This window comes from Carassius carassius, chromosome 4 (genome assembly GCF_963082965.1).
Source record: "Carassius carassius chromosome 4, fCarCar2.1, whole genome shotgun sequence".
NCBI lineage: Eukaryota > Metazoa > Chordata > Actinopteri > Cypriniformes > Cyprinidae > Carassius > Carassius carassius.
Window position 1 is genome coordinate 29421781 of NC_081758.1, and position 13686 is coordinate 29435466.

At 35.2% G+C, this 13686-nt stretch overlaps 1 protein-coding gene across 2 annotated transcripts; it reads left to right on the forward strand.

Moving 5' to 3' along the window:
• The first annotated feature begins 4098 nt into the window (after positions 1-4098).
• On the forward strand, positions 4099-12481 carry LOC132139713 (arrestin domain-containing protein 1-like). 2 transcript variants are annotated; one of them, XM_059548287.1, is made up of 8 exons: positions 4099-4286; positions 8627-8737; positions 8825-8875; positions 10285-10439; positions 10599-10781; positions 11041-11217; positions 11472-12040; positions 12289-12481. In XM_059548287.1, the coding sequence occupies exons 1-7, from the start codon at positions 4169-4171 to the stop codon at positions 12003-12005; spliced, it is 1329 nt and encodes a 442-aa protein (XP_059404270.1). In that variant the 5' UTR covers positions 4099-4168; the 3' UTR covers positions 12006-12040; positions 12289-12481. The 2 variants fall into 2 exon arrangements, with proteins under 2 accessions (XP_059404270.1, XP_059404269.1); XM_059548286.1 differs by having other exon boundaries at positions 11472-11994.
• The last annotated feature ends 1205 nt before the right edge of the window (positions 12482-13686 follow it).

Genomic DNA, 13686 nt, shown 5'->3' on the forward strand with positions numbered 1-13686 from the left:
TTTTGTTAAACTTTTCTTATTTGTACTGTAATAAAAAGATATTTAAGAAGTGAATCAGTTGTTTTTTTAAATGCTTTATTAATTCAATGACACAAGAACATGAGGTATTACATATTCACATGATCAAATAACATTAGCTGCCAGAGAGAAAAGAAAAAAGAGAGAGAGAGAGAAAAAAGAACGTACATTTCAGTGATTTCAGAGCATTTCGTTTTCATTGTTTTTTTGTTTTTTGTTTGTTCCAAGAGATTTACATATAATTTAAAGTTATTTATAAAATGTGCAAAATTTGGTTTACATTGAGCCCACTTTCTCTTGAGCCCACATTCTCAAAAATATATCTAAATTACGGCCTATGCTCTCAATGTCAAATGCAGAAACGTTAATACATGCATTTATGACCTCAAGGTTAAATAATTGTAATGCTTTATTGGGTGGTTGTTCTGCACGCTTAGTAAACAAACTACAGCTAGTCCAAAATGCAGCAGCAAGAGTTCTTACTAGAACCAGGAAGTATGACCATATTAGCCCGGTCCTGTCAACACTGCACTGGCTCCCTATCAAGCATCGTATAGATTTTAAAATATTGCTTATTACCTATAAAGCCCTGAATGGTTTAGCACCTCAGTATTTGAATGAGCTCCTTTTACATTATAATCCTCTACGTCCGCTACGTTCTCAAAACTCAGGCAATTTGATAATACCTAGAATATCAAAATCAACTGTGGTCGGCAGATCCTTTTCCTATTTGGTGCCTAAACTCTGGAATAACCTACCTAACATTGTTCTGGAGGCAGACACACTCTTGCAGTTTAAATCTAGATTAAATACCCATCTCTTTAACCTGGCTTACACATAACATACTAATATGCTTTTAATATCCAAATCCGTTAAAGGATTTTTAGGCTGCATTAATTAGGTAAACCGGAACCGGAAACACTTCCCATAACACCCTATGTACTTGCTACATCATTAGAAGAATGGCATCTACACTAATATTTGTCTATTTCTCTCTTGTTCCGAGGTCACCGTGGCCACCAGATCCAGTCTGTTTCCAGATCAGAGGGTCACTGCAGTCACCCGGATCCAGTACGTATCCAGACCAGATGGTGGATCAGCACCTAGAAAGGACCTCTACTGCCCTGAAAGACAGTGGAGACCAGGACAACTAGAGCCCCAGATACAGACCCCCTGTAAAGACCTTGTCTCAGAGGAGCACCAGGACAAGACCACAAGAAACAGATGATTCTTCTGCACAATCTGACTTTGCTGCAGCCTGGAATTGAACTACTGGTTTCTTCTGGTCAGAGGCTGGCTCCCCAACTGAGCCTGGTTTCTCCCAAGGTTTTTTCTCCATTCTGTCACCGATGGAGTTTCGGTTCCTTGCCGCTGTCGCCTCTGGCTTGCTTGGTTGGGGTCACTTCATCTACAGCGATAGAGTTGACAAGAGTTGACTTGATTGCAAATAAATGCACAGACACTATTTAACTGAACAAAGATGACATCACTGAATTCAATGATGATCTGCCTTTAACTATCATTTTGCATTATTGACACACTGTTTTCCTAATGAATGTTGTTCAGTTGCTTTGACGCAATGTATTTTGTTTAAAGCGCTATATAAATAAAGGTGACTTGACTTGACACATTTCTATCATAGACTCCATTATCCTTCCAAAATAATCTCGAGTAAATACAATGGAAAAAAAAGAGGCAAAAAAGTTTCTTTTTCTTGATCACACAATTCAAAGGTATATGAAATATTAAGCTTAAATCTTTCCAAATGTTTAGCAATATCAATTCTATGAAGTATTTTATAAGACACCTCCTTAATTTTGTTATTGATACAAAACTTATTTGGCAGTTTCCATGCTTTAATTCAAGAGATATTACCAAATAAAGAAGACCAAAAAAACATCTTGCTCCAAGTAAGGACACAGAACAAAGAGCATCCTTATAGGCTATTCTTATTGTAACACTGTTGTTTTAAAACATCAATATTTTCAATGAAAATGTTTCCACAATGATTTACCATGCTGACTTCTTTTAAATTACATTTTTTTAAAAGTAACATCACACTCTTTGGAATTGCATCAAAAACAATAGCAAATTCTCTCGGTTTAACTTGAAATTTCTGAAGAAATTCAGTATACAACAACAAGTAAACATGGGAATTAACTAACCGTCTTATTAAAATAATACTTTCCTTGAACCAAGTATGATAGAATGAAGAATTGTTTTTAAATAATATGCCCTTGTTATTCCATATAAACAGTTGTGGGGTGAAAAATTGTTCTTATACACCAATTTCCATGCTAACAGGCCTTGTCTGTTGAAAGAATTAGGAAATTGTGAAAAATGATCTCATCATTCAAGGGCTACAAGCAGAAGAAAGCAAGAGAGCCAAAAAACAAGCGAAAGTGGGAAAACATCGAAAAGCAAAGAAGAGACTTGGAACATCAACATCATATGGATTTCAAATTGAGAACTGTGATCAGGTTGATGCGGAAGCAAGAAACTTTGAATAAAAAAATAATGAAGGTGATAAAAGAGATGGCTGACTATAATAGGATCAGTATCGAGTTGCAAACTTTAAAGTCATTGCCAACTTAAGACTCTAGCTACAAGAAGATACGTTTTTATGTATTTTTTTTAACACCTGATATTTTCATGATGTAAAAGTGTTGTATGCTATGCTGTGCAGAAGATGGAAAGAGGAAGGCGATACATTTTGCATCCTGGGTGCAAAATGGAACATCTTCCCAGCTATACTGCTTGCTATACTAACATGCGGGCATGATCTGTGTGGTTAACACAGGTCAGGCCAAATAGCTATGCTTACGAAGAAAGTTATATCTGATCATATTTCAATGATGTATGGTAAACCAACCCCTACAGACTTCTCCAATTTGAATTTTTGATACTATGTTTTTAAGATGTGTTATATTTGTGGGGGAGAATATATATGATGGCTAAATGGAGAGTAATGAGAAGGAGGGGATTGATGTGTGAATTATGCACAGGGGCTATAAAAGGTCCCGAAGTGTTGAGATGGCGGCCGTACCCCGTGGTGAAGACTTTCTCGCTGTTATTTTCATATGTTTGATTTGCTTATGAATTATTGTCTATTAATAAAGCGAAGCCATCCCAGATGGTGATGCGTTTAAACTTTATTAAATGAAGAGTCTCTGAGTAATTCATATGAACATATAGATGACATAATTGTATAATTGGACATTCATTATTCAGCCTTAAGAGGTTCGTCCCAGCTGAGCGGGTGTGGCGTCGGGGAAGAAGCCAGGTCCTTTGGTCGTTCAACGGAGTTCCAGAGGTAAGAACCATTGTTTGCACCTGTTATGGGGATAATTTTCGTTGAATAATTTAGAGGAAAAAGGATCTACCTCGGCTAACAAACAAAACACTGTGTAAACCGGCCAATTTAACAGGAATTTTGGCAACAGAAAAATTACATTTCAACAAAAAGTCTATGCCTCCAAGAGAATGAAATATATAATTAGGAAAAACATTCCAATGACTTTCTGTATTCGTCATAACCTCTATCAACCATTTAATTTTAAAAGTGTATTTGAGAGTATTATAATCTAAGACCTCCAGCCCCCCTTGTTCTTTAGGATAACAAATTACCTCCTTTTTTAAATAATGATTTTTTTTCCTTCAAATAAAGTTATAAAGAATCTGATCTATATCTTTAGTAGGCCTAATCTTGGGAGGCACATCTAACCATAATAATGTATAAACAGATCTAGATATAGCCTACCTTCCGCCTTAAACAGTAAAACCCTTCCAAATATTGAGATGTCCATGAATAACCACAAATTACATTTATTTTTTTTCAATAATTGGTTCAGAATTTAACTGAATTCTTTTGTTTTTCATTTTTACAAAATATTACACCTAAATATGTCAATTTATGTTTAACTGGAATATTCTCTATTTCTGAAAGAGGAGCAATCTTCGAGGGGAAGTAATCCATATGGCCCGAAACACTAGTAAATTCATGTGAGTCAGTTTATGTGATTGTTTTTTCTCGACTCCGAGTGACGTCAGGACATTATCTGCGTGACGTTGGCCACAGGTAGGCTAAACATTTCCTTTCCTTGTCGATCAGTTTCGCTCACCCACCTGTTCACGGTGGATAAAGGACAGAATGGGGAAGCTTCAGGTATTCGAAATAACTCTTAATAACAACAAAACAGTTTATAGTCCAGGTGAATCCATCTCCGGAATTCTGAAAATCTCAACTGCACAGCCAATACAATGTAAAGGTAAGTATACAAAAGACTCAAGCTATCGCAAACCGACCGCAGCCACCCATTGTGTTTTCTCTAGATGATTTTTAAAAGTTTCGAAACATGTTCACTTCTTAAAGTACCCCGCTTGTGTATCAGAAGTAACTTTAAATGTTAGGCCACTGGTTGTTTGCCTAGGCACGCGCATGTAGAGTCGGTTTTTATGTTCTCGCGCATCGAGGACTGTTGTGAGCGAAACTCGTGGCGAATCTTTTACTGACATGCCAACGCGAAATAGTGCATAACGTCTTTCGTTTTTGTCTTAGTTTTCCGAGATTTCCGTGAAAGCCAGTAACCGGTTGGGGCTCTCTCCTCCTTTGGGGCCCTGGTAATCAGTACTGGTTTTACCCCCAGTCCGACGCCCCTGTGTATAGCCTACTCTAGTCCTACTCTGTTTCTCAATACCTTGCCAGGTGAACTAACCGCATTTTTGGTTTATCAGTTTCAGCATTTTAAAACAGCGACTGAGAAAATTAAGTGTATGAAGACCTGTATTTCACAAAAGATTTGTCAATGAAAAATAGTTCAAGGAAACAAACGTATGGTTTTAAAACATGGGCATTTTTCCGAGCGCCTAATTTGCATATTTATGCTTTGAACCTTCAGCAGCGAGTCGATCATTAGACCTTGAAACATCTTTTAAATCGTCCAACAAATCCGATTTTCAAATCTGCTCTCAATATCATACATAAAAACAATTTGCTGAAATTCTAGTCAGACTGCTTGGTACAAAAAAGGTGTAGTGCTTCTCACCCACCACATGTTGATACCAGCACCTGTTTCGTCTAGTCTCAGTGCTTGCAGTCTACCTGTGCATTTTAAGGTCAGACTTCCTGACACCGCTAAACCCAACAGTCTGTATTACATATCCTGTAAAATGTTTGATTAGCACAAAATAAAACTGCGGTGATTTAGATACTTGAAGGAATGTAAGCTTTAAAGATCCCATTAATATGTGACTTTTCTGATATGTGCAGAATAGGTTTGGGGATGTTATATCAATTAATGGGACTAGCTGTCAAAAAAGTACAAGGCTTTGTTACTTGCAATTTGCATATCGAATGTATTTTCATATCCATTATACAGATACATAGAGCGCTGACTTGTGTATCTACACCCATAAAACAAATATAAGAATAACCAGCCAAATCTACTGCCAAGAAAGACAATGCAGTTACTGTTTGACTTTGGGCCTTGTCTTGGCCATGGGATCAAGGTGAAATGTCTCTGAATATCCATAAAATGACACAATTTCTATGTAAATAAATACATTTGTAAAAAAACAACTATCAGTGTGAACAAGGAAGTGTAATTAAAAGTGTGTTTGTTTTCACACGTTTTGAGAACTGCTGTGGGCTGGGCAAATGTGATAAGACTAAAATGAGTCAAGAGTGCAGTCAGATGATAGTTCGAAAAAAGTTACACCAGATATAATGATGAGTTTTACAGTAATATGAGAAACCACGTCATGTGGTTATGTCAGTGGTTTGGGGCTGGTCTATTGTTTGAGCCGAGATGTTGATGATGAAGAATACTCACCGGACTGGTTCGCTCACATTCCGGATCAAGATAACAATTGTAACAATCACACACAGTCACCATTACAACTTAATGGAGAAATCAGCCGAATATATATATATATATATATATATATATATATATATATATATATATATATATATATATATATATATATATATATATATATAAAATAGATTTGAGTCTTTATTTATTTTTTTATTAAATTGTTAAAATAGTTTATTTATTTTTATTTATTTTTTTGACATGACCAATTATTTTGCCTTTTTTCAGGTTTATTAATCTATAGCAGATGCTTTTTTAATACGTTTTTTTTACGTTTCTACCTATACAACAGTTATTTTGTTTCAGTTTAGTACCACTCACATTCTGTTCAATAAGTCAGAGTGACCGATCATGAGATCTTTAGATTCCAGATGTTGTTGTTGTTCACCAAGTTTCTTACTGGAGTCTCTTCTGACATATGTCTCATGGTTGCTTATGTGTGTCTTGGGGTTAGAGAGAGAGAAAAGGTGTAAGAAATAAAAGTGTAAGAAATAAAGCACAGCAAAGAAATAGAATCACCAAGACAAGGGTTTTAAAGAAAGAAACAATTTTTCACACTATTTTAAGTATATTTAGATTTTCATTGAACTAGTCATGTAATCTAATATGTAATCAATTTAAACTTGTGGTGTTAACTAGGTACAAAATGCAGACTGACTTTATACAGGTTATTCTGCAAAAATATATGCATTTACCTACAATAACAACTGTAAAAGTAAAACATTGTCAGGTTTTCCTCGTTAAAAATAAAAATTTGGTAACTATACTTTAAATGAAGCTCGTATTTATAATACATTATAAGAGTTTTCTAAAGGCTTTATAACAAATGTATAATATCCTTATACTATGTTGTATCATCTCCTCTCAAACTATTGTTATGAGTAATCATATCAATAGTTTTAATGCATTATAATATTTACTTATTTGTGGTTATAGCATAGCTTTTAAGAGTATGGTGATTTATATTACACAATGCATCCACTTAACTTACAATCGATTATATTTTGATTATACATTGTTAAAATGTTACTTTACTTAAAGAAAACAAAGACCACTTATAAATAAGAATACACTAAAAGAATACAGAATACAATAAAACGGGGGCTTCATAGAAAGTGTTACCAAAAATTTAATTGCAAAACATTTCTACTGTCCCCGATGTTAATTTCGTCATGCAGCAAGACGTTTTTTTTTCCTGTAACAATGACTCAAAAGGTTGCAGAAAATGTATTGAGAAATAAGAAGTAAGTTCTTTAACCTTGATGCTATGTGTGTGTCCTGGGCCTCCTTTGTTGACAGCAAATGTCTGTTACTATGGCAGTCTGAATGTTTTAATGAAACGTCCTGCTGGTAAAGTTGTAGTGAGGTCAATTTAAGTTTCAATAAAGGAACAATGTTGTCATCTTGGTCCCAGACAATCCCAGTCATCATGTACTGACCCTAATGAAATATTCTTCTAAAAAGCCTAGCTGTTGTCAGGAAATCAACATTACCTCATGCAGTGATGCATTTCTTGTCACCAGGGTTGTCATAGTTTTTAATCAGTACTGTAGCACAGAACCCTAGCAAAAAAGTGTGCTTATATATATATATATATATATACAAATACAATACAGACCAAAAGTTTGGAAACATTACTATTTTTAATGTTTTTGAAAGAAGTTTCTTCTGCTCATCAAGCCTGCATTTATTTGGTCAAAAATACAGAAAAAACAGTAATATTGTAAAATATTATTACAACTTAAAATAATAGTTTTCTATTTGAATATACTTTAAAAAAATTATTTATTCCTGTGATGCAAAGCTGAATTTTCAGCATCATTACTCCAGCCTTCAGTGTCACATGTAACATCCAGTCTATCACATGATCATTTAGAAATCATTCTAATATTCTGATTTATTATGAGTGTTGGAAACAGTTCTGCTGTCTAATATATTTGATGAATAAAAGGTTAAAAAGAACTGCATTTATTCAAAAAAACAATTCTAATAATATATATTCTAATAATATATTTTCTTTAATATCACTTTTTTTTTATCAATTTAACACATCCTTGCTGAATAAAAGTATTGATTTTATTTAAAAAGAAGAAAAAAATGACTGACCCCAAATTACTGACCAGTAGTGTATATTGTTATTACAAAATATTTATATTTTAAAAACATAGCTTTTTTTTTTTTTTTTTTTTTACTTTTTATTCATCAAAGTATCCTAAAAAAGTATCACATGTTCTGAAAAAATATTAAGCAGCAGAACTGTTTCCAACTTTGATAATGAATCATCATATTGGAATGATTTCTAAAGGATCATGTGATAATGATCCTAAAAATTCAGCTTTGCATCACAGAAATAAATGATAATTTAAAGTATAAAAAATTTAAACACAATTATTTTAAATTGTAATAATATATCACAATATTACATTTTTTTTCTGTATTTTTGATCAAATAAATGCAGGCTTGATGAGCAGAAGAAACTTCTTTCAAAAACATTAAAAATAGTAATGTTTCCAAACTTTTGGTCTGTACTGTATAAGTTCTGATTCTAAACAGCTGATTATCACAAAGAAGGATTCTCGGGTTTGTACAGTAATCTTCAATGACAAGGATTTATCAATAAAATTTTAGTGGGGTACAGCAGTATTTTTCTGGGGGCTCGTGTCCCAGTAAAAAGGGTCTGGGGTCACTGCTTGATTCTTTTGACTGAAACTATGTCTTTATTTCATAATCAGAAATCAAAGTGAACTGCCAGGGCTTCTGTGGAGTGACCAGCAAATCAAATGACACCGACTGGACAGAGGAGGAACAGTACTTCAGCAGCTCAGTCTCAATAGCAGATAAAGGTACACAGGAGTCATGGTCTCGCTCACACATTAAATGGTAGGATGCTTGTTCAAATCCCTTACAGTTTCTCTCTGTCTGTTTCTCAGGAACTCTGAAAGATGGCGAACACAGTTTTCCCTTTAAGTTTCTCTTGCCAGGTGAGAGACGGTTTTATGTAATTGAGCTGACCTGTCACCCCACATTTCTTCAAGCAGTGTCAGAGATTAACCACTGTTTATGTTTATCCACAGCAACAGAACAACATTAAAAAAAGTCAATGTCATCTTTGTATAACCAAATACAACATTTTCAGCAGTCATTTCTCCAGTCTTCAGTATCCCATGATCATTCAGAAATCATTCTAATATGCTGATTTGGTGCTCAAGAGAGATTTCTTATGTCATTGTTGAAAATGCTTGTGCTATTTAATATTTTTGTGGAAACTGTGATACATTTTTTCAGGGTTATTTGATAAATAGATTGTTTGAAAGAACAGCATTTATTAAAAAGTAGCATTTTTTTGTTACATAAAATTTAAAAAGAGTTTGAAAGGTAGTTAATTTTCATACAGCTAAAAGTGGAACTGCATTCCTTAATTTTTGTTCATTTTATTCACTCTTTTCACAATGTGAAACTAAGACACACCCCAACCCATCGCTGCTCTTATTGTCTGGGGCTGCTATTTACATTTACACGTAATCATTTAGCAGACGCTTTTATCCAAAGCGACTTACAAATGAGAACAACAGAAGCAGTCAGGTCAACAAGAGAACAACAACAGTATACAAGTGCCATGACAAGTCTCAGTTAATCTAGTACAGAACGCATAGCCAGGTTTTTTTTTTTTTTTATATATATATATAAATGAAAAGAAGGAAAAGTGCTAGTATTAGTTGGTTAAGTGCTGGCAAAAAAAGATGAGTCTTTAGATGTTTCTTGAAAATGAGTAAAGACTGGGAGGTCATTACACCAGCTGGCCACAGTCCAGGAAAAGGTCTGTGAGAGTGATTTTTAACATCTTTGGGATGGCACCACAAGGCGTCATTCACTTGCATAGCACAAACTTCTGGAGGGCACATAAGATTGAACTAGTGAGTTTAGGTATGTTGGTGCCGTGCCAGTGGTCGTCTTGTAGGCAAGCATCAGTACCTTGAATTTGATGCAAGCGGCTACTGGTAGCCAGTGTAACCTGATGAAGAGAGGAGTAACGTGAGCTTTTTTTGGCTCATTGAAGACAACCCTCGCTGCTGCATTCTGGATTTCATATTTGAAACCTCCATCTGCTGTTTGTCTATTATCTGAGACTTTTCAGCTCCCCCTAACCGAACAACGGCACTCTTATTCTGTAACATTGGCTTTTGTGGTTTTCAGCCTTTCAAAAAATATTTGTGCTTATTGGATAATGCACCCGGCCTTTTGCTTGAAAAGAACATTGTTCTAATGCAAAAGTCCAAACTTTGGTTATGAGAAGTAACTAAATTATTAGCATTGTCCTTTATTTTTTTCCATTCATTTATATGCACCTGCAGGGAAGATCCACAAACCTCTCTAATCCTCTCTTTTGTAGCTGCTGCACCAACATCATTTGAAGGGCCTTATGGACAGATTATATACAGAGTTCGGGCTTTCATAGACACACCTCGTTTTGCAAAAGACTACAAGATAGAGAAGCCCTTCTCTATGACGAACACAGTCAACCTGAATGAAATACCTGGTATACAGGTAAATGTGCCATATAGAACTCCATAGGCTAAACTGGCAAAAAGAAAACAACCACAAATTTGAATATCCTTAATTCTGATATCTTATATGCTAATTGTACTATGTTGTTTACTACCAGTGATTTACATTACTATGCTTTTTAATATTTTCTTTGTTCAGGAACCTAGCTCATCTTCTGTAACCAAGAATTTCTCATACATGCTTGTGAAGAATGGGACAGTGGAGCTGAAAGCTAAGACTGACATGCGAGGATATATCGCTGGAGAGATCATTAAAGTGTTCGCTGAGATTGAAAACAAATCTGAGAAGTCAACAGGTCATGTGGTTGCCAGTCTAATGCAGGTAAGATGACACTAACTACATTACATTATATTTTAAGACTAAATGTTTTCAGTTAGTTAAAACAATTCAGTATAGTGTGTGAAAATATTTATATATGAAAACATCTTACTGACTCCAAACATTTGAACAGTAGTGTACTGTAAATTCAGATTTGTTGTTGACTGATATGGCTTCATTTATAGTTGTGATTGAATATGCAGGTACACCTTTGTTCAGTATTATGATATGATCCTCACTATTGCTCGTCTCTTCATTTTAGAAAATTACGTATAATACCAAGAAGCCGACATATGATTTGCGGTCAGTAGCAGAGGTTGAAGGACCTGGAGTTAAGGGTGGACAAAAAACTGAATGGAAAGAGCAGATTATTGTACCTCCTCTTCAACTGTCCTCCCTGACTGATGGAAACCTCATCCAGATCTGCTACTATATTCAGGTGATTATTTAAATGAAGTTATTGTTACACATATATTAAGATAACAATGTAATTTAAAGTGTGACACTTTTCTTTCCTCTGAGTATTTTTCTCCTTTGTGGAGCGTTAAATGATATGTGGCTGTACATAATCACTGGGAACATGTATATCAGAGATGTGCATTTTATCAGAAGTTCATGCAAATTGCATTTTGGTATTTCCTGCTTCCTTCCTTTCATTGGATCTCATCTGGATGTTCATCTCTGCTTTTCCAGGTCTATTTGAAATACCCAGAGGTGTCATTAACTCTGCCCATTTACATTGGAAGTGTTGCAGTTGATCCAACTCTGCCTCCCCCCTCCCGGGCAGTTCCACCCATGCCAGCCCCACGTAACAACCCCACCCCTGCCCCTGCACTTTCCCCTTCTCCTGTTGCTGCTCCCGCCGAATCTGCCCCTCACAGCCTGCCACCACGCACAACCCCAAAACCTGCACCAAAACCCAGGCCTCGCAGCTCCTACACGTCCCCCAGTGCGCCTCTTTCTGATCTGTACCCAGAGCTCCCAGGTGTGGCTAACTACAATGAGGAAATGCCAAAAAGTCCACTGCATGGTTCCCAGACTCCAGTGTCTCCCAATGCATTCAGCTACGCTCCTGGACTCAGCTTCAGACAGAGACCGAGCTCCCTTGGCCCATCAGCACCCCCCTTAAGTTCATCCACCATCCCTCAAGACGCAAATCAAATGTCCTCTCCAGCGAGCTTGCCTCCAAACTATAGGAGTTCAGCATATCCACATGGTATGACATAATCATTCCACTGAAACCTTTTGAGTGGTAAAGGAAGGTAAAGGATGGATCACATCATATAAAATCTATAATCCGGAAAAATAAATAAATAAATAAATATATAGATAGAGAGAGAGAGATATTAATTCAAATTTGTATTTCAAATGTATATATATCTATTTATTATATATAATTAATTAAATTTAAAGTTAATATTTAAAGTTTTTATTTTTATTATGTTGGATTGTGCTTTAGGTGTCGAAGTGTTACATGGTGATTTAATTTGATTTTATTTCTTTTTGACAGAGCTTCCACCTCCTTATGAAGATGGCTGCAATATATAGGATGTTTCCCAGCCATATGAAGAAGGGAGAAAAACATTGAAACTATATTCATTTCACTCCTGTGACTTTATAATAAATGCAGACCTCAAACACTGTTGAACCAAATATGTATTTATACAAATTCTGTGTTCTTATGAGATCTTTGCTCTCAAGAATGATTAACCCATTTAACCTAAGAAGCCAGCTGATACAAAACTTCAGATTTGGCAGCTGTTATGCCAATCATTTTGAAAATGCTTATCATATTTGTCATTGCAGATGATCTGTAAAATAGATCTGCCTCTTGTAAAGTTATTTTACCACTTGTTTTTAGGAGTTTTATCAGGAGTATAATTTTTTGGAAGGACATTCAATCCTCTTTTACTAGACTATCCCTTGTTTTGTACATTTGTGCTTGCAATCACAAAATCCCCAGGAACAATTTTATTTAGCATGTTTAGGCGTTATTTTGATGTTCCTGATATTCTAAGGAAGAATCCAGTTTGATTTGAAATTGTAATTTTATATGCACATATCCTCAAGACTTTATACAAGACTGCTGAATACATCAAGTTTTGTTATTTAATTATTCATTTCTCGCCTTTGTTAGTATTGCACACTACATGCATATTAAATTTTTTTTTTTTGTATTTGAATGGTGATTTACATTTATATAAAGTGTACAGATGAATAAAACATTTTAATTGAAAAACAAATCTTGAATTTTGTACTGTTAAACAGAATGGAAATGAATTATAACAATCCCCATATCTGCTGATTGGCGTCATCACTCTGTCTCCTCTCCACCAGTAAGCTGGTGTATGGTGGGCGTACTGGCGCACTATGGCTGCCGTCGCATCATCCAGGTGGATGCTGCACACTAGTGGTGGATGAGGAGATGCCCCCGACTACGTAAGCGCTTTGAGTGCCTAGAAAAGCGCTATATAAATGTAATGAATTATTATTATTTTTATTGTGTACCATAATTTAGCAAGTCTGAAAGGAGAAATTATAGACTTTAGCCTTTAAGTGCCAGCTGCTGCATATTGGAAAATGTGAAACTTAGACTGCAAATTATGACTTTCAGGGTGGTCGGCAATTTCACAAGAAATTTCTGTAGGTACAGTTATTCTTTGGGACTCAATGTGTTAAAATTCCCAATTGCAAACGATAGTTTTTTTCCCCCAATAATGTCTTATTTAATTTTATTGTGATCTACATATGATATACATGTTTCTTACAATAATGTCTTATACAGTTTGTTGAATCATTTGTAGTTTGTACACAAAAAATTCTCTGCATTTTTGCGTATTTCTCATTCATTCCCAATGACTGCAAACAACACAAGTGTGACTTTTTTTTACAACCATTTAGCTTTTTC

Coding starts and splice junctions, on each gene's coding strand:
- LOC132139713 (XM_059548286.1), top strand. CDS start 4,169: ATGGGGAAGCTTCAGGTATTCGAAATAACTCTTAATAACAACAAAACA. Junction 8,738..8,824: donor AGTCTCAATAGCAGATAAAG/GTACACAGGAGT, acceptor TCTGTTTCTCAG/GAACTCTGAAAGATGGCGAA. Junction 10,782..11,040: donor TGGTTGCCAGTCTAATGCAG/GTAAGATGACAC, acceptor TCTTCATTTTAG/AAAATTACGTATAATACCAA.